A 25,805-nucleotide genomic window follows, 5' to 3' on the forward strand; every position below is an offset into this window, starting at 1 on the left:
GGAGACTCCAGGTAGATTGCAGTTCTGGAAAATGGTGGCGCTGGAGACTAAAGGGTTCCTGATGGTTTCACACATAATTCTTAATTATTTTGCAGTTAACATGTGTCTTTTCTTTTCCACCTGTTTTTGTCTGACCCCGCTGACCCAATGAGCATTTTGCTGTCCCTTGGTCATGCTTTAACTTTGCAATTTCTAGTATTGCATTAGTATTGCGTCCTTCTCATGAGTATTTAATAATTTTTGACTTTTCAGTCTGAGTTAAATCTCTTTTTTGGCTCATTTTGCCTGTAAAAGAAAACTTGCCTAATAATTCTGCACACCTGAATATAAGGCATTTTTCATTTCCAGCCTTCATGAACAATTATATATCACTTATAAATGATTAAAAACAATATTAATAGTAGTTATTAAGATTGATGTGGATTGGAATTGGTAAAATGTCCTTGGGAAAAAAATATGATCAGAAAATCAACTTGCCTAATAATTCTGCACTCCCTGTAGTCCTGGCCTGATGACATCTACATGGCAATATTCAGTTATAGTCAAAGCGCCACCTGTTGGCAGCAGGAAGTGTGGCACGTCGAAATGACTTTGCCATAATTCTCCTGTATTTACCCGCTTACATGCATGTCGCCCACTGTTTTCCTAAGGCCAATGGGTGGCGGTGAGCCTTGGTGCGAGGGCCCTTTCAACGCTGCTTGCAGCTTGAATTATAATTGAATTCATTAAAAAGACAGAGACACAATTTGTTCAGTAAACTACTGTTTAAAAAAACAAAAACAATTTTGTTTAGTTTTCTCCCCCTGCTGTACTGAACCGCACTGACTTCAAACCGTCAGTTATGTGTATTGTTACACCCCTAAATAAATGCAGCCTTGGTCAGCATAAGAGGCTTCTTTTAAAAACATTAAAAAATCTTACCAACCCCAAACATTTCAATGGTAATTAAGTCTATGCAATACCTAGCTGAACCACATGTAGTTGTACTGACTGCAACTCAAAGAAGCATTAAATCACATTAGATACCACTGAAATGGAAATCCTTTTTTTTTTTCACCCCATTTTCTTACTGCATGACCCAGCTACACTTTAGTTGTGATTCATGGATGAATTGTCACAAATTCTAAATTAATGTATTTTCCACTGCAGTGGAGAATTACTGGTTCCTTCAGTTGTGACATTCAGGTTGACATCACATGACCTCTGCTGTGATTGATTGTTGTTGTCATGTTTTCTCAAACTGTGTTTGTGTATGCTTGATGGAGACATAGTGGCACCCATGCTAACATGATAACTCCATACTCATCTGTATGGAGAAAATAATCTCTAAATGCTCAGGGAATATGTACGTGTTTGCGATTTCTGTGTTCAGAAACTTGGGGGTCAAAATAAGTAAGAGTTATAAATGAGGTTTATATTTAGGTGGTGTGGTTGTAATTAAGTCTGTCTGAAATCGGCTATCTCTAATTGTACCTTTAATTGGGTTAATTTAGCTGGAGGAAATGACTTTTTCATACAGAGCCAGTTGGTGCTGCATAACTGAATGCTCATTAAATGCATGGAAAAAAAGAAAGGTTATTTGTTGTTCACTTAGGGTTGCTTTTATCTAAAATTAGATTTTGGTTGAAGGCCTCAAAGCATCCAATGCCGAAAATGTGTGATAAATAAAGGGCTGTGCTTTTCTCAGCACTGAATTTGCCACCTTGGGATTATAAAGTTCTGTCTGCATTTTGAGCAGTTTTGAGATATTGAGCTTCAAAATTTTTGCATTCCATACTCCTTTGTGGATGGACCCTTTTTGTTTTCTAAAAAAAAATGTCCCAAAATGTAACTCAATTTTGACAAAAATGTCAGATATAGGCTAACCTTATAATTCCAAAGTGACGAATTGTACAAATGTGAAAATGTGGCAGTAAAGACATGTATAATGTTACAAAAGATTTCTATTTTAAATAAATGCTGTTTTCTTGAACATTCTATTATTCATCAATGAATCTTGAAAAAAATGCATCATGGTTTCCACAAAAAAATATGAAGCAGCACAACTGTTTTCAACATTGTTAATAATAAAAAATGTTTCTTGAGCATCAAATCAGCATTTTAGAATGATTTCTAAAGAATCATGTGACATTCAAGTAATGATGCTTAAAATTCAGCTTTGCATCTCATAATGAATTACATTTGAAAATACATTCAAATAGAAAACAGTTACTTTAAAATTTAAAAATATTTAAAAATATTACTGGTTTTAATGTATTTTTGATTTAAAAAATGCAGCTTTGTTGAGCATCAGAAACTTCTTTCAAAAACATTTAAAATCTTTTTTACAGTAGTGTGTTTTTACATACAGCACATATTTTTTTGTTTTAAAAGTGGTTAAATATCTCACTATACACTTTGCAGATTTTCTTTAGTTAAAACAAATAACATTTCACAGAAGTACTCACAATCGAGTCTACTGCAGTGGTTCTCAACCTTTTTGACTTCTAGGCTCCTCGTTGTCAAAGACTGTATTTTTAAGGTGCCCTAGAATTAAATATTGAATTTACCTCGGCATAGTTGAATAACAAGAGTTCAGTACATGGAAAAGACATACACTGAGTTTCAAACTCCATTGTTTCCTCCTTCTTATATAAATCTCATTTGTTTAAAAGACCTCCGAAGAACAGGCGAATCTCAACATAACACTGACTGTTACGTAACAGTCGGGATCATTAATATGTACGCCCCCAATATTTGCATATGCCAGCCCATGTTCAAGCCATTAGACAAGGGCAGGACGTCTGGATGTGCACAGCTGAATCATCAGACTAGGTGAGCAAGCAAGGACAGAAGTGAAAAATGGCAGATGGAGCGATAATAACTGACATGATCCATGATATCATGATATTTTTAGTGATATTTGTAAATTGTCTTTCTAAATGTTTCGTTAGCATGTTGCTAATGTACTGTTAAATGTGGTTAAAGTTACCATCGTTTCTTACTGTATTCACGGAGACAAGAGAGCCGTCGCTATTTTCATTTTTAAACACTTGCAGTCTGTATAATTCATAAACAACTTCATTCTTTATAAATCTCTCCAACAGTGTGTAATGTTAGCTTTAGCCACGGAGCACTATCAAACTCATTCAGAATCAAATGTAAACATCCAAATAAATACAATACTTACGCGATTAGACATGCTGCATTACGAACACTTTGTAAAGATCCATTTTGAGGGTTATATTAGCTGTGTGAACTGTGTTTATGCTGTTCAAGGCAAGCGAGAGCTCCGGGGGAGGGGGAGCACGAGAATTAAAAGGGCCGCAACCTATATATCGGTGCATAGTTAATGATGCCCCAAAATAGGCAGTTAAAAAAATGAATAAAAAAAATCTATGGGGTATTTTGAGCTGAAGCTTCACATACACATTCAGGGGACACCTTAGACTTATATTACATCTTTTAAAAAGAGGGCACCTTTAAGGACCCCCAAGATTTCTGGCACTTCTGCTGTAATGACAGAAGCTTTTATTATTATTATTATTATTATTATTATTATTATTATTATTACTATTTTACAGAAACTAGTGTCGATTTAAATGAATTTAATTCAATATTTTATTAATTGTATTTATAGTAATATTTTTATTAAAATAATGAAATATAAAAGTTTCAATAACTGAATGTTCTTCAGGGTTTACACTTTTTACTATAAATAATACATTTACATGACTTTTGTGGTCGTGTGTGATTTAAAGCATGTTTTATTTTTATTCATTTATTTTATTTTTTGGCTCTTAATTTTATTTTAAAGCATTTTTTTAAATCATTTTACATCATCTTGCAACTCCCAACTATGCTGAGGACCCTTGGTTAAGTATATGGCAAGGTGTGTTAACAACTGTATGTGTGTGCATTGATTTCCATGTCAGCCCCGAGTGCTGTATCTCATCTGACAGCAGAGGCTGTGGACTCCACGTCAGTTCGTCTATCCTGGAGATCCCCGAGCCAACCAAATGGCTTGATAACCCACTATCGGATTCTAGCACTGTACCGTAGAACGCTTGTACAGGACATCACCCTAAGAGGACAGGTAAAACACAATAAATTACACAAGTATGCACACACTCACTGTAAATCTTTGTTTATGATTTAGCTTCACTGATTATATGTTGTTGTTACAGAACGCTGTGTCTCAACCACTTCGTCGCAATGCAAGGTCACTTGACGTCACCACAGCATCTACGTTCACCCTCACCTCATATGGAACATTTCTCACTTTGGGTCGCAGTTTTACCAACACTGACACGGAACTGCCCTCTGACCTTCCTCTGACTCCAAGCACTCCCCACACGTCTCCACCCTGGCTCACAGTCACCCACGATAGAACCGATGCATCTGTTCAGGCTGAGACTGAGGCTGTAACTGAGGGCCCTTTGACTGAACTTTCAGCTCTCACTCTAGGCACTGACCAATCGCCAGTGGATAACTTAAGCCCCTCCCAGCCCCGTCGCTCCACTAGGGCGGTGGCCACAGACTACACCCAGCAGCAGACAAACCTCCCAACAAGAGATGCCACTACCATTGGAATAGAAGGTAAATAACTCCTCCCCCTGACTTCACCCACTATGGACTCACTCACGTTTAAATTTGTTTGTTTAGAATTTTGAACTTCAATGCGTTGTGTTTTAGGGTTAATGGAAATGTCTGTAAAATTACTGGATAATGTCCTGGTAATACATTATAGTACATTATCCGTTTTTTTACAGATTTTTTTTATGTTTTGTTACATTTAACCCCCAAAATGTCAGGTGGTGCACTGTACGAAAACTATTTAAAATGGTGTCTTAATAATAAAAAGTGTAAAACTAAAGACTATGGCATCATTTTAGGTTTGAAACCTTTCATATAAACAAATTTTATAAATATCAGTAAGTTTAAAGCTGATGATATAATTGAAAAACTTTTGTCCACCATATACTTTTTCATCGATTTAATTGGTTCCTTTCAGTTTTAGTAATTTATTAATCATTTATTAATTCATTTAATTAATTAATAATTATATAACTATTGTTATATAAATGTGACTCCTTGCTGAAGACTTTTTAAAATCAAAATGGAAAAAATGAATGGGAAATTAAATCATCGGTGCTAAAAAGTTGGGCAGTCATTGTTGCGCTCTGTTACTTTGTTTTCTGATTGGTTGTGCCTGTGTGCTGTGTTTTGATTGACAGTCCTACCAGCCATTGAGGAGGCAGCAGACCTGTCGTCTGATCAGCTCATGTATGTGGTTAGAAGACTGAGCCCTTTCACAGAGTACACATTTAGCGTGTCAGCAAAAAACATTATTGGGGAAGGACCTTCTGCACAAGTTACAGTGAAAACAACTGAACAGGGTAAAATGCCTTCAGACCTCTGAGTAGAATTACAGTAGTTATATTATACTACCACTGTATAAAGTAACCCCCAGTGTTTTCCCACAGTGCCAAGCTCTGTTCAGAATGTGTCCTATCAGAATCTTACCTCCACCTCTATCCGGGTTAACTGGGAGCCGCCCCTCAACCCCAACGGCAAGATAACGCACTATGCTGTGTATGCACAAAATCTCCTTACAAACCATGAATTACGACAGATGACAGACACTACCACTGCAGTTCTTACAGGTAAAACACCAACACACACAATCTCTCAAATGTTTGGTGTCAGTAAGATACCAAAATTTATTTATTTATTTGAAAGAAATGCTTTTCTTCAGCCAGGACATATTAAATAAATCAAAAGTGACAACAAAGACATTTATCATGTTACAAAATATTTCTATTTAAAATTTTAAAAAAAATGGATTCATCAAAAAATCCTGAAAAAAAAAAAAAAAAAAAAAATTCATTTTCAACATTGATAATAATAATGTTTCCTGAGCAGCAAATCAGGGATCAAGTGGATCATGTGACACTGAAGACTGGATTAATGATGCTAAAAAATTCAGCTTTGCATCATTGCATACATTCAAATAGAAAACATTAGAAATTGTAATAATATTTCTCAATATATTCCTGTTTTTAGTGTATTTTGTTCAAATAAATGCAGCCTTGGTGAGCAAAAGAGACAAAAACAATTTCAAAATCTTACCGACCCAAAAACGTTTGAACGGTTTTCTCGGAAACCTGTCTGAACTTGAGAACTGATTTTAAACATCCACCAAAATACATGTTGATTAAAAAACATTGAACAAAAATGCTGAAAAAATGTGAATTTCTGACAAAAGCTCTTGCATTTGTTTGCAAATGCATCCTGCTTTGATATTTTATATCTAATGTAATGACGTTCAGACATTTCTAAGTGTGACCCAAGGGTTTAAATAGTTTTTGAGGCCACTGTATGAAACTATTTATGATCATATTCACAGGTCTGGACAAGCACAGCAGTTATAAGGTGCGTGTGGCGGCGTCTACAGCCGTGGGGGAAAGCCCTCTGACCGATGAAGACTACATCTTCGTTGTGACACTAGAGGATGGTATTGAGCCAATTATTTTTCATATACATGCAGAAGTATTCTTACACACACATGAGATCTCTCAGTATGCCTCTGTCTGTCTTTTAGAGCCGGATTCACCCCCACGGGATCTGGTCGTAGTAAAAAACACCTCCTCCACCGCTACTCTCTCCTGGTCTCCTCCAGAGAAGCCCAACGGCATCATCCGCCTGTATGAGGTCTCCTACACCAACGGCACATACAGCAACACAGTCAACAGCACATCACTCAGCGCCACACTGCGCTACCTGAAGCCGTACACACACTACAGTGTGACTGTCCGTGCGTTTACGCTGCATGGACACGGGAACCAGATTTCTGATACTCTACAGATGTTGTCAGGGGAGGATGGTGAGTCATTGTGTGTGTTCATATTTCATTGAAAAACTAGAAGAAACATAAAACTTGAATTTCATCTTGAAACCCCACACTCTTTCCCCTTCAAAAGGTTCCTACAATTAAGGGTCATTCACACATACAGCGATTAAATCTTAAAGGTGCCCTAGAATCAAAAATTTAATTTATCTTGGCATAGTTAAATAAAAAGAGTTCAGTACATGGAAATGACATACAGTGAGTCTCAAACTCCATTGTTTCCTCCTTCTTATATAAATCTCATTTGTTTAAAAGACCTCCGAAGAACAGGCGAATCTCAACATAACACCAACTGTTATGTAACAGTCGCGCTCATTAATATGTACGCCCCCAATATTTGCATATGCCAGCCCATGTTCAAGCATTAGACAAGGCCAGGACGTCTGGATGTGCACAGCTGAATCATCAGACTAGGTAAGCAAGCAAGGACAACAGCGAAAAATGGCAGATGGAGCAATAATAACTGACATGATCCATGATAATATGATATTTTTAGTTATATTTGTAAATTGTCTTTCTAAATGTTTCGTTAGCATGTTGCTAATGTACTGTTAAATGTGGTTAAAGTTACCATCGTTTCTTACTGTATTCACGTTCTGTCGTTATTAAGACTGTCGTTATTTTAATTTTTTTAAACACTTGCAGTCTGTATAATTCATAAACACAACTTCATTCTCTCATGTGTAATGTTAGCTTTAGCCACGGAGCACTATCAAACTCATTCAGAATCAAATGTAAACATCCAAATAAATACCATACTTACACGATTAGACATGTTGCATGACGAACACTTTGTAAAGATCCATTTTGAGGGTTATAATAGCTGTGTCAACTTTGTTTATGCTGTTTAAGGCAAGCGCGAGCTCCGGGGGCAGAGAGCGTGAGGAATTAAAGGGGCCGCAGCCTGAATCGGCGCATAGTTAATGATGCCCCAAAATAGGCAGTTAAAAAAATGAATAAATAAAAATCTATGGGGTATTTTGAGCTGAAACTTCACAAACACATTCAGGGGACACCTTAGACTTATATTACATCTTTTAAAAAGACGTTCTACGGCACCTTTTAAAGAGATAATTTACTCACCCTCAAGTCATCATAGGTGTATATGACTATCTTCTTTCAGACTAACACAATCAGAGTTATATTAAAAATATTCTGGCTCTTCCAAGCTTTATAATGGTAATGAATGGGGCTCGAGATTTTCAAGCCCAAAAAAGTGCATCCATCCATCATAAAGTAATCCAGAGGGTTAACAAAGTCCTTCTGAAGTGAAGCGATGGGTTTTTGTAAGAAAATTATTCATATTTATAACTTAATAAACTATAATAACTGGTTTCCGGCAACTGCCGTAGGAGAGTCTAGTTCCAGTGGAAGAGTGACCTCTTACCCGACGTATAATGTAGGATGTAGGAGTAGCGTATGCTTACGTCAGAGTAGATGCCTCTCACGGTTCAAACAAATAGGGCTGGGCAACAAACTCAAGCGCTGTCTTTTCTTATATCGAAATCCTCATTTTAGACTTCTGAATCATGACCAGTGTTTTGTTTTGCTCTATCCTCTGTGCTTCCGTGTTCCTCAATCTGAGTTCACTCTTCCTAGACCCAATTTCCTCTTCTTCTCCCTATAGTTTCCTATCATCTTTATACTGTTCATACTGTTAATAAAAATATCAAAATCACCTAAAACAGTCCAAATCAGAGGCCATCGCCTAGTGCAGGGGTGTCCAATCCTGCTTCTGGAGGGCCACTGTCCTGCAGAGTTTAGCTTCAACCCCAATTAAACACAATTAAACCAGATTATCAAGGTCTTACTAGACATATAGAAGCTTACAGGCAGGTGTGTTGAGGCAAGTTGGAGCCAAACTCTGCAGGACAGTGGCCCTCCATGACCGGGTTTGGACACCCCTGGCCTAGTGGTTAGTGCATGAGCTCCAGCATGTTGAGGTATGGTGCTCATATTTCATTCTCTTCATTGTTTCATGCCCGTACTGTTAATACAGTGCTCGAAGAAGCCCACTTCACATTGGAGCTGTGGCATATTGGTTAAGAAACATGTTTCAGTCATGTTGAGCTGCGTATATGGGAAATGCAGGTTCCAATCTCATTCTCCCTTTCTACTGTCTCAAAAAAGCCCACTTGCAAGAGGTTCTATTGAATATCAGCTATTCGCAATATGGCAAGCAAATTTATTTACCTGTTGTATAATATTTGCACTGAGTGCTGACTTTGTCCTAATGTGTGGTTTGATTGTTTGTTCCAGTGCCTGGCAGCCCACCTTATGATTTGACCTACGAGAGCATCGGCTCCAGCGAGGTGAACGTGTCGTGGGCGCCCCCGCTTCTCGCAAACGGCATTATTCTGTTCTACAACGTGGAATACTGGAACGCCACACACAGTCTGAACCAAACCACACATGTGCCTTACGTTGTCCTGTCCAACCTGCGAAAGTACGCGCGCTATCGCATCAGCGTGCAGGCTGCCACACAGGTCGGCATGGGCAACTACACGAGCGAGATCCTGAACATCACCACACTGGAAGACGGTGAGTGTTTGTTTTTAATGAACAGACCCTGTGGTGTTTAATTTAACTATTCTTCCTTTTTAGTGTTATCAAGGATCTGGCGAAAGATGCAGAGTATCAGGGTCACACATAAACATTTCTCCTTTTTACAGCTTTCCGGTAGTCTGCTTGCAGGAAATGGGAGTGTTTCATTGTTTTTAACTGTTTTTATTTCCCCCAAAGGACATTTCTGACAGCACTCTGGGTGTGTTATGGATGAATCTTTAAAGCATGTTTAATCTTTCTACCTTAGGAGGCAGAGGAGCTTACCAACAATGTTTTATTTGTTTCTCTGTGTTTGTTTGGTTGGATGTTCCATTATCAGTTGTCAGGATGGACACATGCAGCATGGGAGACATTCTCTTACATTTACTAACACCAATCACTATCATGTTTGAGAGTAAAGTCCTTTTCCGCAGTTTTCGAGCTATAATAGCTGTTTTTCCTAAACGGCAGTACCCAGTTCCCCTCCAAAATTCCTAATCGCCAGGAAATTGTCAGATACTGAGGTAGAGTTGTCCTGGAAACCTCCCGAGGAGGCCAACTCTGAGATTTTATACTACATAGTGAGAGTGTGGTAAGTCATGATGATTTAAAATCAGTTTTATAGACCAGACTGTAGTCATACTAGATTGAAACTTACATGTATGTTTGTTTATAAGGAATCTGAGCTCTGAGTTTGTCGCCAATGTCACGGGAACATCAGTGGTGGTGAGTGTGGAGGGGCTGGGTGAGTATAATGCTTCCGTCAGCAGCTGGACTCGACTCGGAGATGGAGGGATACTGATTTACATCACGTTCAGTACCATAGAATCAGGTGAACACAAACACGTTCTGTTCCAAACAACACTTATAAGTGTATTTCTAATGTGAAAACTGTTCTAAACAAAAATATGCTGGCTTATAAGACCTCATATGTCTAATTTTGCCCAAAATCTAAGGCAGCATCACAAGTATCATAGAATGAACTGATGAGAAGATGGAGGGAAATATCAGATTTAAATGAAAAGGTTTGGGGTCAGTAAGATTTTTTATTTTAAAAGAAATTAATTAAATTTAATTAGCAAGGATGCATTAAAATGATCATAACTGACAGTTAAGATTTTTACATTTCAAATAAGTGCTGTTTTTTTAACTTTCTATTTATCAAAGAATCCTTAAATGTATCACGCTTTCCACAAAAAGCAGCATTGATAATAGTAGATATTGATAATGACTGCTAAAAATACAGCTTTACCATCACAGGAATAAACAGTGTTGGGTAAGTTACTCAAAAAAAGTAATCCACTACAAATTACAAATTACTACAATAAAATTGTAATTTGATTACATTACTGATTACTACATGTAAAAAGTAATCAATTACTAATTACTTTACATTAAAGTTACTTTGAAACCTACAAAAATACACCACAAACTGAAACTCATAGTTCTTTCTGTAATTTAATATTGACTGAAAAATATTACAGAAGTATGAAAACAGCAACTTGACTTAAAAATATTCATTAATCATCTATAGGTAGCTTATTCATTCAAATGCAATCATAACAGTCTCCTGAGGGCGCTCAACGACCACGTCATCTGTGAGCTTGAGATTCTAACAAACTAAACATAACTTATAAATATATGAATTATAAACTAATAAATATATGAAATATTGTACACTTGTTAATGTGTTTATTTTTGTTTGCAGTTTTTTAAAAATAGTATTTAATGATTATGAACACATATTAAGCATGACAAACCATACAATCGATGAAACTACAAAGCTGGCAGGTATGGATTACAAAATAAAGTCATTAAGATTGTTATTAATATTATTTTATGAAAAAACATGTAGGATAAAAGTAGTTTTATTACGTGTTGAGTCGTTTCTGTGACAGCTCCAGCTCTCAGACGCACAGTTATAGGCTGCGTCAGCGTCCGATTTCACTCACTTAATTTCGTTCACTCTTTGCAGATATAGTGCACTCAAATGACATACACTATATAGGGATTAGTGAATCAGAGAACGAGTTACCGGTTTCGGACACAGCTTAAACATTCCTTACATATATGTGTGTGGTAGCTTAACTGTGTTTATGTTTGTATGTAACTGCATTAAAGACAGGAAAAAAATGCTGAAAACATTTATAATAACATTTGAAAACAGTATTGTTCAGAAGGTACCTTCCCTCCCGATCCTGAACAAAAATCCAATCTAGCTTGTTTAGGCGAGGTTGAACCGCTCTCGTCTTGGGTGCGGGTATCCTCCTCCATGCGTTCTCCGGTGATTCATAATGACGCATCCGCGGCAAACGTGATTTCTTTTAGAAATGCACTTTACCTGATTTTTTTTTTTCTTGTAACGCAAGTAACGTAATTTTATTGACATCAGTAACTGTAATCAAATTACATAAATTTAAAATGTAATGCGTTACATTACTGCGTTATCAGGAAAAGTAATTAGACTACAGTAACAGTTACTTTGTAACGCGTTATACCCAACTCTGGGAATAAATTACATTTTAAAATATATTCAAATAGAAAACAAATGATCAAATAAATGCAGCCTTGGTGAGCGTAAGAGACTTCTTTCAAAAACATTTAAAAATCTTACCAACCCCAAATCTTTGAACGGTAGTGTATATTCTGTTTGGTACTAAAAAATATTGATAGAAAATAGAGGAATATTTAACTTGTTTCAGGACATGTCATTTCACTTGTAAGGTTTAGTTTCAGTGACAATGCTGCTCTAGTCTAGAAGGTTGCTAGAGAGTGAGGGCAGCTCACTAGGTTTTGAAAAAGATCCACAATATCATGAAACCTCATTGCCCTCGTATTCATAATGGTACTTTTTTTCTTTCTGTGTTGCAGCCCCATCTGACCCTCCACAGAATGTATTATACACACTACTTACGACCACTACAGTGCGTCTCAGCTGGAGTCCTCCAAATGAACCCAACGGCATCATCCAATACTACACTATCTACTACACAGATAATTATACAGAGTATACGCAGGTATACGCACTCGCACAGATGTGTACTGATCTTTTTGGAGACACTAAACACTGTTATATCCAGGGGCACCTTGATTATGTGGCAAGCTATTTTAAAATATACTAAAACAGTTATTTTAAATTATAATAATATAATATTATTTTAAAACATTGCTGTTTTCGCTGTATTTTTGGTCAAATAAAAGATGAACATAAGACATTTCTTTCAAAAATATTAGTAAAATAGCCCCAAACTTTACACTATATGTCATTTGTTTACACTGCTGTATTAAATGAGACTTAACTGTAGGCGGAGCTCCCCAGTGCTACAGACAGATGAAATTTCTTATAGGATTTATTTGGAATAGAAATCTTTTGTAACTTTATAAATGTCTTTACTTTCACTTTTGATCAATTTATTGCATACTTGCTGAATAAGTATTTATTCATCGTTCATGGAACTTTTTTTCTGAAATGTTTTGGTTGGACGTTCGTTGGACCTTACTACTTGTTTCAGAAGTAACATTCAAAAGTTTTATTATACAAAAAAAGTTTCAGTTTCACTGGAAACGTGTTGCACTTGGTTAGCACACAGTGTATTCTAACCACAATATACTGTAGATATGAATTGTTTTAGATATTAATTAAGACATTGTTTACTTCTAAGATTATTTTTCTTTTACCACCATTAGTTGTGTAGAAAAATTAAACAAATAAGTATCAAAAAGTTCCATGAATTTGGACATGTACTGTACCATTTATTCTTTGAAGTAGCTTGGACTGAGAAAATACAATGAAAAATATTAATATATTAATTATGATAAAATCAATACAATCCCAGCTAACAAAATTATGTTCTAAGGACATTTTGCTAATGTTCATATTAAAGAGGGCCTATTATGGCCATTTTTACAAGATGTAATATGTGTCCACAGAATTGAAGTGAAAAATACCCCACAGATCATTTATAATATGATTTTTGAGTGGAAGGAAAAACATGCTGTTTTTCACTCACTGCTCTTGAGTAAATAAATTTATTAGCTTTAATAAGATTGAATGTTGCTGTTAAATGCTTTGGCAAGGAGATAAACATAGTGGACTCTGTACGGGGTCTATGCAGTGGTGTATAAAGTACTCGAAAACCATACTTCAGTAAAAGTATAGATATCTTACCAGAAAATGACTTTGGTAGAAGTTAAAGTCACTGTTTAGAATGTTACTTGAGTAAAAGTTTTAAAGTATGTGATATTTTTTTGTACTTAAGTACAAGAAGTATTTTTTTGATATTAAACATACTTAAAGGTGCTAAAGAGGATGTTTTGTTTTATACATTTTTGCATTATTACTTGAAACTGTCTTTACTAACTGATAAAAGACTATTTATTAGGTGTACTGAAAGGAATCATATTAATATACATCATCTGTGCACGAGGTAGGGCCTTAAAAACATCAGCCAATTGCGTAAACGGCTTGTCAATCACTGCCATGACGTTCCTTGTGAGAGACGTGCGCGGCTGCGCGCTCCAGTAACTTTCCACACTCTACAGGCGCTGCATGCAATGTTTTTGTCAGGAGTAACAACTGCAGATTATGAGTTACCTGCGGTGAGTCCGACATAATGAATCCACTAACACGACACAGCGAATGCCGGTGGTAAACACTCGTGTTCCAATACTCGTGCACGAGTTTTGGGAGGCGTTCCCTCGAAATGAGCTGTGAAGGAGGGGTTCTTACGCATGCGCTCATTTCAAAAACTCACTAACAGTCTATGGTTTCTCAGTTGACGAAAAAAGATCCTCTTTAGCACCTTTAAGTATTGAAAGTAAAAGTACAAGTAAATGTAAAATACAAAAGGAGCAAAAAAATATTAGTAAAAATTGTTCTATACACAGTTTGAGCAGCAAGATTGTGTTCAGTTTTAACTCTTTCTTACATTTTGTTTCTTTGAATTAAAAAAATGGTTAAATGTTTATTGTAATTTTTAAATATAAAAAATACTATTATATTAATTATACATTGATCGTTCAAGTGCATTAGAACTAATGTAAGAGACAACTTTAAAATGTTGAAATGTAAATGTTGAAATTAAAAATGAACAATACTTTTATTAACCTTATTTTTAAATAACATTAAATAATAAAAAAATAAAAAACATTAAAATGTTACAAATGGACTCTTATTGTAAAGTGTTACCATTTCATATAATTCCAGTCATGCTTAAAAATTACCATCTTTACACATAAGTCTAGCATAAGTCTATTATATGCATACTTTCACACATTATTTGCCTCTATTTTAGAAAACTTGATGATTATCTAATCAAAATATGTGTTACAGTGCTGATAAAAAAAAGAACTGAAATCGAATACATTTCTGATTTATGTTTCTGTCGCTGCATGATGACTTGCATAAAAGACTTTGCTGGATAATGAATGCATAACAGTGAAAAAATGGATATAAACTAATGCAAATGAATGGTAACAATCATGACATTAAACAGTTGCTGTTTTTGTCACATTGTTTTAACCGCTTGAGGTACTACTAATGTTAGCATCCTCTCAGCCTCGACGGCAAACATACTACTGTTCTCCACTAATGCAGCATCTAGTCAACAAACGAATTACTTTATAATGATATGAAAACATGTACTGTATTGTACACTGTAAAACATACCGTTTTGTTGTCTGTTTTAAATCCGTTTTTGAAGCATGCCACTCTGTGCAGCGCGCAGCCTCACGTCACGTGTCAAAACAAACTCTACAAGGCATCAGTTTTAGTTATTATTTCGCCTCTAGAGGTCGCTCTCATACTGTTTAATGACAGCGCACTCTTTTCACACCGCACCAGCAACAGACGTAACCCGGAAAATGAAATCAACCGTGGTTGTGCGAGCACTTGTTTGCACATGCTTGCTTGCAGTCTGTGTTCTTCCGACTTTATTTTTTAGTAAGTAGCGAAAATGCTTTGGGAAAATGTATCGAAGTAAAAGTATACATTTACATTTTATTTAGGAAATGTAGTGGAGTAAAAGTTGACAGAAATATAAAACTCAAGTAAAGTACTGATTCTCCCAAAAAATACTCAAGTACTGTAAGAAAGTATTATTACTTTGTTACATTACACCACCGGGTCTATGCTAATAGGGCAGAGTCCGTCAGCAGTCGTGGGTGGGGTATATGCAATGTGACATCAAATTGCATAGAAACTGCAAATGGCTTATTCTGAGACACTGCTTATGATTTATGGGGATTAAAAAAAAGAGTGGGTGGATTTTTAACATTATAGGGTGGTTGTGTACACACTGATAACATACATTTATGTCCAAACACCATGCAAAAGTGAATTTTGCATAATAGGTCCCCTTTAAGTTATGAAAACTTTTATTTTTAATGTTCTCTGAAATGTTTTTTTCTTGGTTTTGCGAATGTAAAGAAAACATTCTATTTTATCATTTTGCAAACATGGCGGTTTGAAACATACTTTCATTTGTACCATGAAACCACCACAGTACATTCTGTAAGGGATGTAGTCTCCATAAGAATAGCTATCAATTCAAAATCTCATAAACACATTTTAACCTCACAATGTAATGATGACTCAGTCATGCAGTGAATGAGCAGGTTCTCTTTCTCTCACTGTAGATGGTTCCGGGTTCAGAGCAGTGGCTGGTGTTGTCTGATCTGATGGCAGGACAGGAGTACAGTGTATGGATGAGTTCCAGCACTTCTGTTGGTGATGGGGGAGTGTTCAGTCCCCATCTAAACTTCACCACATTAGAGGACGGTCAGTCTCCTCACACACTCAGGGGAGAAGTGCAGCTCTGCACCACTTTTCCAACTGATTACGCTCCAAAAAAATCACACTGAAACTCTGACACATACACGCACACACACAGCACATATTCAGCACGTCTTGTGAAAGGAGACAACTTCCTCCAAGCTGCAAACTTGGGATTGTTGAGCCCTCATCACGAGTCTGAGTGTGTCTGATCTCAAGCCTTTCATTTGATGGTCTCCAGACTATCCCAGCTTGCATTTCCTCTCACTGGATTTGTTGAAAAATAGAAAATAGCACATTGCTGTTAGTGTTTTTTCTGCAGTGGCAAGTTTCTGGGTACATTATGTAACATGTTTTATATTTGTCTTCAAGAATATTGTAAATGTGTCGACCTGAAACATCATAAAATTTCTTGTTTGAGAGCTATTGGAGACTTTTCTCTTTTTTTTTCGCTTCTCAGATGTTAGTCCACAGAAAAAGAGCCCAGTAATTTCAAGAGATTTCAACAATGTCTCGATATGTGCTCAGATTTGCCAGAATCTACAATATGAACTCAAACATTCTCATCAAATTTTCCAAATTTTAGCAAATAATAAGAGTTGATTTTATAGCTGTATAATATTACTCTATGACAGCAGTTGTCTATTTTATAGCCTGGAATTAGAAGAAACATCTGAGTTGATACTTAACTGAGAAACATAACTGAGAACTCCATTAGGTATCCTGAACTATGAAAGAGCAACATTTGAGCACTAAAATGTTCCCCTGCGATACTAAGCAAGAGAATATGTTGACCTAATTTCAATACCTATATGTCAAGGTTTTGTGTAGAATCATAATAAACAGTTTTTGTGTGATTTTGGGAAAAATGGTGCAGAGGTGACCTTTTGAAATATAAAGGTTTTCTCCCCTGGTGTCTGAGATTTTGAAAGTGTTCTATATAAATAAATAATGCCATGGTCCTGTTTGGTTCTTTGTGAGTGATTGTGTCTGATTGGTTTGCAGTTACTGGAGAATCACCCAGCTTCAGCAGCTCAGTACAGACCAATATCTCGGACACAGAACATGCTCCAAAAGGATTTTCCTACTAACACAACTGTCTTTCTCTGATTCTTTCTTCTTTCCTTTATCTGTGATCTTGTACTTTGACTCTGAATTTTGCAGATGCTGCGCTGGAGTTATTTACCATTTTTAATTTCCACAGACTTACAGATGTGTGTAATGTGAATGCTGAAAATAATGTGTATTTGTGTGTTGTATGTGTGCCTATGAACAATATGAATATTTTAATCTCTGGGTTTAAGATACAAGATGTATTTTTTTCTGCTTTAATCATTATAATGTTGAGTGATTTGATGTTGCAGTGTGCCATTTATTTCTTATATATAGAAATAAATTTCTATATTTCTATATATGTAAATGAGTTTATTAACTGTGATGTCTGTTTATATACAATGGATAATTTATATGATTAATTTTTTTTTTTTTTAGTAATTTATTATTATTATTATTTAGAGTTTTTGTGCTTTGTGACACTAATTTCTTGACAATTAAAGGAACACTCCACTTTGCTGCCGTACCATGGGTGCAGCAGGCGCAATGATATTACGCACTGCCTGTGACCCCCATGCTTGCACAGGGAGCGTGCCTTGCATCCATGGAGACATTTGTGAGAGACGCTGTGTAATATCATTGCGCCTGCTGCACCCATTGTACGGCAGCAAAATTCCTTGATTATTACGCCAGAATGAGAGTATAGTTCCTAGCCATATCGGCCTAGAAAATCACAACTTTTCATTTTCTGTCAGTCTTAGTACACGATGCAACTACAGAAGAGTCAAGTTTTAAATAGGAAAAATATTGAAACTCTTTGGTCATTTTTGAGCGAGATGCTAACGGTCTAATCAGATTCAATGAACTATGCTAAGCTATGCTAAAAGTGGTACCGCCAGACCCGGAGATCGGCTGAATGGATTAGAAAACGGTAAAACTCATCTATTTAACTCTAGGGGAGTTGGAAAATGAGTCTATTTTCAAAAAAAGTGGAGTGTTCCTTTAAGCACATTCTCATCCCCAAAATTCTCATTACTGCAATGCAAAAATCACCCTTGAATATCATCCTTAAATCATTAAATTAATCGATTAAATATTATTTTACAAATGAACATTACTGTTTAATTATGTATCATTGTTTTTGCAGTAGTGAGATTTCAGTAGGCTACTGAGATTTGGAGAGGAAAATGTGTTTAATTGTCATGATGAGTGTAACAGTGAAAAACCTCTTAACGGTCCATTAACAGGCTCAATTTTCTTTATGTAAAATGCCATTTTTTTTTTTTTTTTTTGATTTTGAGGTGAAATATATCCTGATATTGGCAGATTTGAACCCTAATTTTGTCACAAAGACATGTTTCACTTTAGATTGGGGAACAAATCCTCATTCCATTTCTTGGTAACACATTGAAACATCTTTTATTTAGACTGTAATGATTTGTTTCCCATTCTAAAGTGTAACTGTTGGCTTCTCATCACATATATCAATTGCATGTCTTCTGCACCCTCCCCCTGCTGCAGTGCCAAGTGGTCCAGTCCACAACCTCACAGCTACCATCTATAGCTCTACGGCTGTAGTGATCAGCTGGGACCCCCCTTTGGAGCCCAACGGCAAAGTCTTCTACCAGCTGAGCTTGCAGGAGGCGGGAACGACCCACCCGTCCATCAACCGCACGATCAACATCACCATCTCTAAGACAACCACAGACAACATCTACCTCTTCACCAAGCTCAGGAAGTATTTTCCCTACATCATAAAAGTCACCCCAGCAACCAGTGCGGGATCAGCTGTAAACCACACTGCAACCCTCCACCTTCGAACAGATGAAGACGGTGCTCATCACTTCCTGTATTTTACATGCACATGTATATAAAGCATGAGGATTCGTACTTCTTGATTGAAAACTCATGATTTTGTCTTTGTGTGTCTGTGTTCTGACAGTCCCAAGTTCTCCGCCATTGCCTGGAGCTAGTAGAAATCTCTCCAGCACCTCCATCCATGTGTCGTGGTTCCCACCAGTGGAGGCCAATGGCGAGATTATAGAATACACTGTAGTTTTACAGGGTCCTGGGGCCGTCAACAGAACCTACACCTCTGAAACACACCTAATTCTCTCAGAACTCACTCCATTTACACCTTACAATCTCTCCATCGCTGCAGTTACTCGACAAGGTGTTGGCCCCTTTGTGATTATTCCACTACATACTGATGAAGCAGGTCAGAGACCCATCTTTACTGGTTTTCTTTTAACTGATCTGTTAAAATTTAAATCTTTAATTTTTGGCTTTGAAGTTTGCATTTGGAATTTGTTTAAATTTGAATATTTTAAAACAGAAAATTTGAAAAGTTTGATGTTTGATCTTTGAAAGTTTAAACTTTTGTTGAACTTTAAATATTTATGTTTTTGCTTTGGAATTTGTTTGATATTTGACATTTTAAAAGGAAAATTGAATTTGATGCCTGATGTTTGATCTTTGGAAATGTAAACTTAAAAACTTAAATATTTAAGTCTTGGCTTTGAAATCTGAATTTGAAATTTGTTTGATACGCGCACACACGCACATGCACACGCACACACACATATATACGTAATGGTTGAGATATATACAGAATGGTTAAACTTTTGGAAAGTTAAGTTAAGTCTGGGCTTAGAAATTAAAATAGAAAATTTAAAAATTAAAAATTACAATTTGAAGTCTGAACTCTGAAATTTGAATGGCCTACTTTGCAAAATCATACAACTACAGTATAAATGTGCAGACTTAATATATCTAATGCTATTTGTCCAGGTCCAATGTCTCCACCACGCAATCTGAGTATTTTTAACCACACTGCGAATTCAGTATGGCTTCACTGGGAACCTAGTCCGGAGCCAAATGGAATCGTCCAGCACTACGGATTCAGAATACTGGAACTGAACACATACACTTTCAGATATCAGGTAGTGCACACCTACAGTTCATCTATTTTAGATTTTTCTATGTGTGTAAATTAAACTCACATGCCTCTGTTTACCCAAGAACTCATCAGATGCGTCTACACAAGCAGAACTGAGTGGCTTCAGACCTCATAATTCATATGAAATCAGTGTGTGCACATTCACTAGAGCAGGAAATGGGGATCAGTACAGCCTGCCTGTAATGTTTACCACCAATGAATCAGGTAATACACACTCACACATCTGTCCGTGTCACATGACCCTTCACAAATCATTCTAATATGCTGATTTGCTGCTCAAGAAAAATTCCCTTTAACACTTTAGTTTAGTTATTAACTAGCTGCTTATTAATATGCATATTAATAGCATGTTGGCTGTTTATTAATACTTATAAAGCACATATTAATGCCTTATTCTGCATGACCTTATTCTACACCCTTTAATACCTAAACTCAACAACTACCTTACTAATGATTAATAAGTAATTAGGAGTTTATTGAGGCAAAAGATCTAGTTAATAGTGAGAACTGGACCCTAAACAAAAGTGTGACCAAATTTTATATTATCAATGTTAAAAGCAGTTGTGTTGCTTAATTTTTTAGAAACTGTTGCATTTTTCAGGTTTCCTTGATAAATAGAAAGTTAAAAAAAAACAGCAATTGAAATAGAAATCTATTGTAACATTATAAATGTACTTTACTGTCACTTTTGATCAATTTAATGTAATTTATTAAGTATTTCTTAAAAAACATTTCTAAAAAAAATTCAAAGAATCCAAAGAAAGAATCCTTTTTTTCAAAACTGGATGCTTTATTTTCAAGTGTGTTTGTTATATATCTGTGGTGTCTGTGTGTATGTTGCAGTGTCAGATGCAGTTGGAAATCTGTCCTGCTCTGGGTTGGATTGGAATTCAGTGTACATGGAATGGGAGCTTCCGATTCATCCTAATGGAGAGATTCTGCACTACCTCATTCGCTCTGGAAATCTGGAGGAGGAGGCCCATCCTCTCACACTCACATACACAGTGGCGCACACTTTCACTGGCCTGTCGCCTGACGTTTTCTATGTTATCAGCGTGGCTGCAGTAAATTCAGCCGGAATAGGGGAGGAAGCCAACTGCACGGCACACACTCCACCAGAGTCAGGTCTTGTATCATTTGTAGTGGTTGCTGAAATATAAGATTTGAAAAAAACTCAACACTAAGTACTTTGGCATTTAACTTGCACTGCACCATTTGTGCTACAGACATGATCATGCAGATTGTTTCTTTCTCTTTCTGAAGTTCCTGGTCCCCCCGAGTCTCTGACCATAATGGACGTTACCTCTGACAGTGTGTCTCTAAGCTGGCGACGTCCCGCACATGTTCCTGGTCTTCTGCAGGGTTATAATGTAGAGTTTAAGCAATTGGCAAGAAATTGTGAGCAAAAGGAGCATGTGGAGTCCTGCGTAGAGAGTGAAGATGTGGAGTGGGTTGAAGGAGAAACCAGCGGAGTCACTCTTTCCCCTCTGCTCAAATATAGAGAGTATCGTATGAGAGTGGTGGCGTTCACCAGGGCCGGGGCGGGAGAACCCTCAGAGTGGATCCACACACAGACGCTCGCAGGAAGTATGTTACACCTGTGTGCATATTGACATTCCCATAAGAAAGAAAAATTACAAATGAGATCTCTTTCATGTCTCAAATGATTCTCCTAGACAGCAACAGGAGATTTTTGCATGAGCCTCCTGCTTCTCAGATGTTTCCCCTGAGAAAAAGATCCAAACAATATATTATATATATATATATATATATATATATATATATGAACACACACACACAACACAGATATATATATATATATATATATATATATATATATATATATATATATATATATATATATACGGAAAGTATTCAGACCCCCTTAAATTTTTCACTCTTTGTTATATTGCAGCCATTTGCTAAAATCATTTAAGTTCATTTTTTTTCTCATTAATGTACACACAGCACCCCATATTGACAGAAAAACACAGAATTGTTGACATTTTTGCAGATTTATTAAAAAAGAAAAACTGAAATATCACATGGTCCTAAGTATTCAGACCCTTTGCTGTGACACTCATATATTTAACTCAGGTGCTGTCCATTTCTTCTGATCATCCTTGAGATGGTTCTGCACCTTCATTTGAGACCAGCTGTGTTTGATTATACTGATTCAGACTTGATTAGGAAAGCCACACACCTGTCTATATAAGACCTTACAGCTCACAGTGCATGTTAGAGCAAATGAGAATCATGAGGTCAAAAGAACTGCCTGAAGAGCTCATAGACAGAATTGTGGCAAGGCACAGATCTGGCCAAGGTTACAAAAAAATTTCTGCTGCACTTAAGGTTCCTAAGAGCACAGTGGCCTCTTTAATCCTTAAATGGAAGACGTTTGGTGAGAGAGGTAAAGAAGAACCCAAAGATTACTGTGGCTGAGCTCCAGAGATGCAGTCGGGAGATGGGAGAAAGTTGTAGAAAGTCAACCATCACTGCAGCCCTCCACCAGTCGGGGCTTTATGGCAGAGTGGCCCGACGGAAGACTCTCCTCAGTGCAAGACACATGAAAGCCCACATGGAGTTTGCTAAAACACACCTGAAGGACTCCAAGATGGTGAGAAATAAGATTCTCTGGTCTGATGAGACCAAGATAGAACTTTTTGGCCTTAATTCTAAGTGGTATGTGTGGAGAAAACCAGGCACTGCTCATCACCTGTCCAATACAGTCCCAACAGTGAAGCATGGTGGTGGCAGCATCATGCTATGGGGGTGTTTTTCAGCTGCAGGGACAGGACGACTGGTTGCAATCGAGGGAAAGATGAATGCGGCCAAGTACAGGGATATCCTGGACGAAAACCTTCTCCAGAGTGCTCAGGACCTCAGACTGGGCCGAAGGTTTACCTTCCAACAAGACAATGACCCTAAGCACACAGCTAAAATAACGAAGGAGTGGCTTCACAACAACTCCGTGACTGTTCTTGAATGGCCCAGCCAGAGCCCTGACTTAAACCCAATTGAGCATCTCTGGAGAGACCTAAAAATGGCTGTCCACCAACGTTTACCATCCAACCTGACAGAACTGGAGAGAATCTGCAAGGAGGAATGGCAGAGGATCCCCAAATCCAGGTGTGAACTTGTTGCATCTTTCCCAAAAAGACTCATGGCTGTATTAGATCAAAAGGGTGCTTCTACTAAATATTGAGCAAAGGGTCTGAATACTTAGGACCATGTGATATTTCAGTTTTTCTTTTTTAATAAATCTGCAAAAATGTCAACAATTCTGTGTTTTTCTGTCAATATGGGGTGCTGTGTGTACATTAATGAGGAGAAAAAATGAACTTAAATGATTTTAGCAAATGGCTGCAATATAACAAAGAGTGAAAAATTTAAGGGGGTCTGAATACTTTCCATACCCACTGTAAATGTATGTGTGTGTATGTATATATATATATATATATCAGCAAAATAACTTGTGTCAGTATTTTTGTTAATGACTTTTGTTATGTTGAGATTATAAGAGAAAACAAGAAAGGAAAGTAATAATGCATGACCTCTGTGAGCTTCATTGTGTTTGGAACATGTCAGTTATCATTCAATTCAGTTTTTGATGCTTCTATGAAATCTCCACAGGGATCTTGTTCAGGGATCCTTTGAATCAGAGCTGCGTTCTCACAGTTTTAGTTCCATACTGAAAATCAATGGACTGTTGTTGAAGCACTGCCCAATCCATTAGCTTTGATTTAAGACATCTCAATATCAGCATATTTCACACATTTTTGATTATTTGCCTTATGCAGAGAGTGTTGGTCTGCGTGGGAGCAATATCATGGCTGTGCAGACATGCAGCTTAGAGGGAACATTCATTAAGTCTCCTGAGCTTTTGAGCAATAAAATTGTCACATACATATAGCTTAAAAACAGCCCCAGCTCTTTATCTCTACCTTTTTTGTCTTAGACCCTGATAACCCTCCTGGTGGCATCTCAGTGGTTCCTTCTGCCACTGGATTAAAGATTGAGTGGGATGAACCATCGGTCATCTCAGGGCCCACCTCATACATCATTGACATCACTGCTGTGAGTTCATAAACTTTAAATATCTTGTTCATCTGTTTACTTTCTGACAGTTTCTACTTCAATTTCTCTTTGTCCTCTTCCAGTTGGATGGTTCGGGATATAACGTTAGCTTAGTGCGATATTCAGAGGAGATCAGGACGTTGGTTGTCGGGAACCTGACTGCATTTACTCTGTACTCTATTACCATCACCGCCTTCACGGGGCAGCTTTCCAACGCTCGCAGAGACGGCAAAGCATCTGAACCCGTACTCGCCAGAACCCTGGAGGATGGTGAGGACGTTTGTGCATGCTTGTTTCTCAGATACTTATTTGCACTTTTAGTGACATTCACGGTTGTGTTTTCCAGAGCCCAAAGATCCTCCCAAAAATTTGACATTGACAGTGATTCCTGAGGAAGTGACCCGTGTTTATGTAACATTCTCTCCACCGGATGAGCCGAATGGAAACATCAGTTCCTACCATGTTGCCATCTACCGCAATGGACAACTGGATTTCTACATCAACAGCCTGTCTGTGATCAGCAACCCTAATAATACCATGACGGCCATTATAGATGGACTGAAGGGTGGATTCAATTACAGTATAAGGGTAGGAAACCAAAACCAATTTTTTTGCCGTTTTCATACTTGGGTTGATTGCTTGGTTCAAACCAAAGTTCAGCTCCAGCCTCTCCACCTGCATGCACAGGTCTGTTTCTTTTTCATACTGAATTCTGGTATGTTTGCATCATCTAATGCCATCTAAGCACAAGAGGCAACTATTTAAAACCGTATCTAGGTAACCACAGAGAATGCAGCACCAAAAATAGAAAACAATATTTGCATCACTCTTTTTAATCATGTTTTTATGACTTCAATTTTGCTTTCACAAAATTGTAGTCATTTGCTGACTATTTGACATTTGCTTACTTGTTGCAGATAGCAGCTGTGAATGGAGCAGGTTTAGGGCCAAGTTCAGAGGTTCAGATCACCACCGGTGTGAAAGGTACGAGAAAGCATAATACTTGTGTAAATCAGCTACTCTGTTGAAGTGACTGTCACTTTAAGATCCTGACGGGTTTATTTAGCTCCACCCAAGCCAACAAAGAAGCCTCGGGCTGCTCTGAACAATGCAGGTGTCGTCATCTCAACCTCCAAGACCATCACCATCGAGATGCCTGAATGTTTCTTCACTGATGACCATGGACCAATCCAAAAAGTCCAGGTCATAGTTTCTGAACCAGCAGGTATTAAAAATCTGACATTTAACACTATATATACAACATTATTTAAAAATAAATAAATAAATAAATAAAAAAATCCAACTCACAATACAGCAATAATGCAACAAGCACACTGTAAAACCGAACAGTGAAATTAATGAAATGAAATGAGTTTTTCACTCTCAAAGTTCATTGTACTTAATAGAAAGTATCAGACTGTAAAAATAAATGTTAAAATTAAGTGTTATTTTGTGTGTTTTTGCACAAGATTAAAATAGGGAGACACAAGTTAGTGTTTAATCTTGTGTTA

The 25,805-nt window shown here is 37.0% G+C and overlaps 1 protein-coding gene across 2 annotated transcripts in view; it reads left to right on the plus strand.

Annotated features, from left to right (window-relative positions):
* ptprq (protein tyrosine phosphatase receptor type Q) overlaps positions 1–25,805 on the plus strand; it is a 93,785-nt gene that overhangs the window by 40,825 nt on the left and 27,155 nt on the right. For both annotated transcript variants that reach the window (XM_048168058.1, XM_048168059.1), the window contains 22 exons: positions 3,915–4,075; positions 4,167–4,578; positions 5,217–5,378; positions 5,466–5,645; positions 6,389–6,496; positions 6,584–6,865; positions 9,149–9,430; positions 9,905–10,025; positions 10,111–10,265; positions 12,305–12,450; positions 16,070–16,211; positions 18,780–19,091; positions 19,201–19,476; positions 20,049–20,200; positions 20,280–20,421; positions 21,061–21,342; positions 21,481–21,804; positions 24,176–24,294; positions 24,378–24,564; positions 24,641–24,882; positions 25,212–25,278; positions 25,361–25,519. In XM_048168058.1, coding sequence (XP_048024015.1) covers positions 3,915–4,075; positions 4,167–4,578; positions 5,217–5,378; positions 5,466–5,645; positions 6,389–6,496; positions 6,584–6,865; positions 9,149–9,430; positions 9,905–10,025; positions 10,111–10,265; positions 12,305–12,450; positions 16,070–16,211; positions 18,780–19,091; positions 19,201–19,476; positions 20,049–20,200; positions 20,280–20,421; positions 21,061–21,342; positions 21,481–21,804; positions 24,176–24,294; positions 24,378–24,564; positions 24,641–24,882; positions 25,212–25,278; positions 25,361–25,519 — 4,413 coding nt within the window. The remainder of the gene's footprint in view (positions 1–3,914; positions 4,076–4,166; positions 4,579–5,216; positions 5,379–5,465; positions 5,646–6,388; positions 6,497–6,583; positions 6,866–9,148; positions 9,431–9,904; positions 10,026–10,110; positions 10,266–12,304; positions 12,451–16,069; positions 16,212–18,779; positions 19,092–19,200; positions 19,477–20,048; positions 20,201–20,279; positions 20,422–21,060; positions 21,343–21,480; positions 21,805–24,175; positions 24,295–24,377; positions 24,565–24,640; positions 24,883–25,211; positions 25,279–25,360; positions 25,520–25,805) is intronic.

The sequence above is a fragment of the Megalobrama amblycephala genome, linkage group LG19, assembly GCF_018812025.1.
Source record: "Megalobrama amblycephala isolate DHTTF-2021 linkage group LG19, ASM1881202v1, whole genome shotgun sequence".
Classification (NCBI taxonomy): Eukaryota; Metazoa; Chordata; class Actinopteri; order Cypriniformes; family Xenocyprididae; genus Megalobrama; species Megalobrama amblycephala.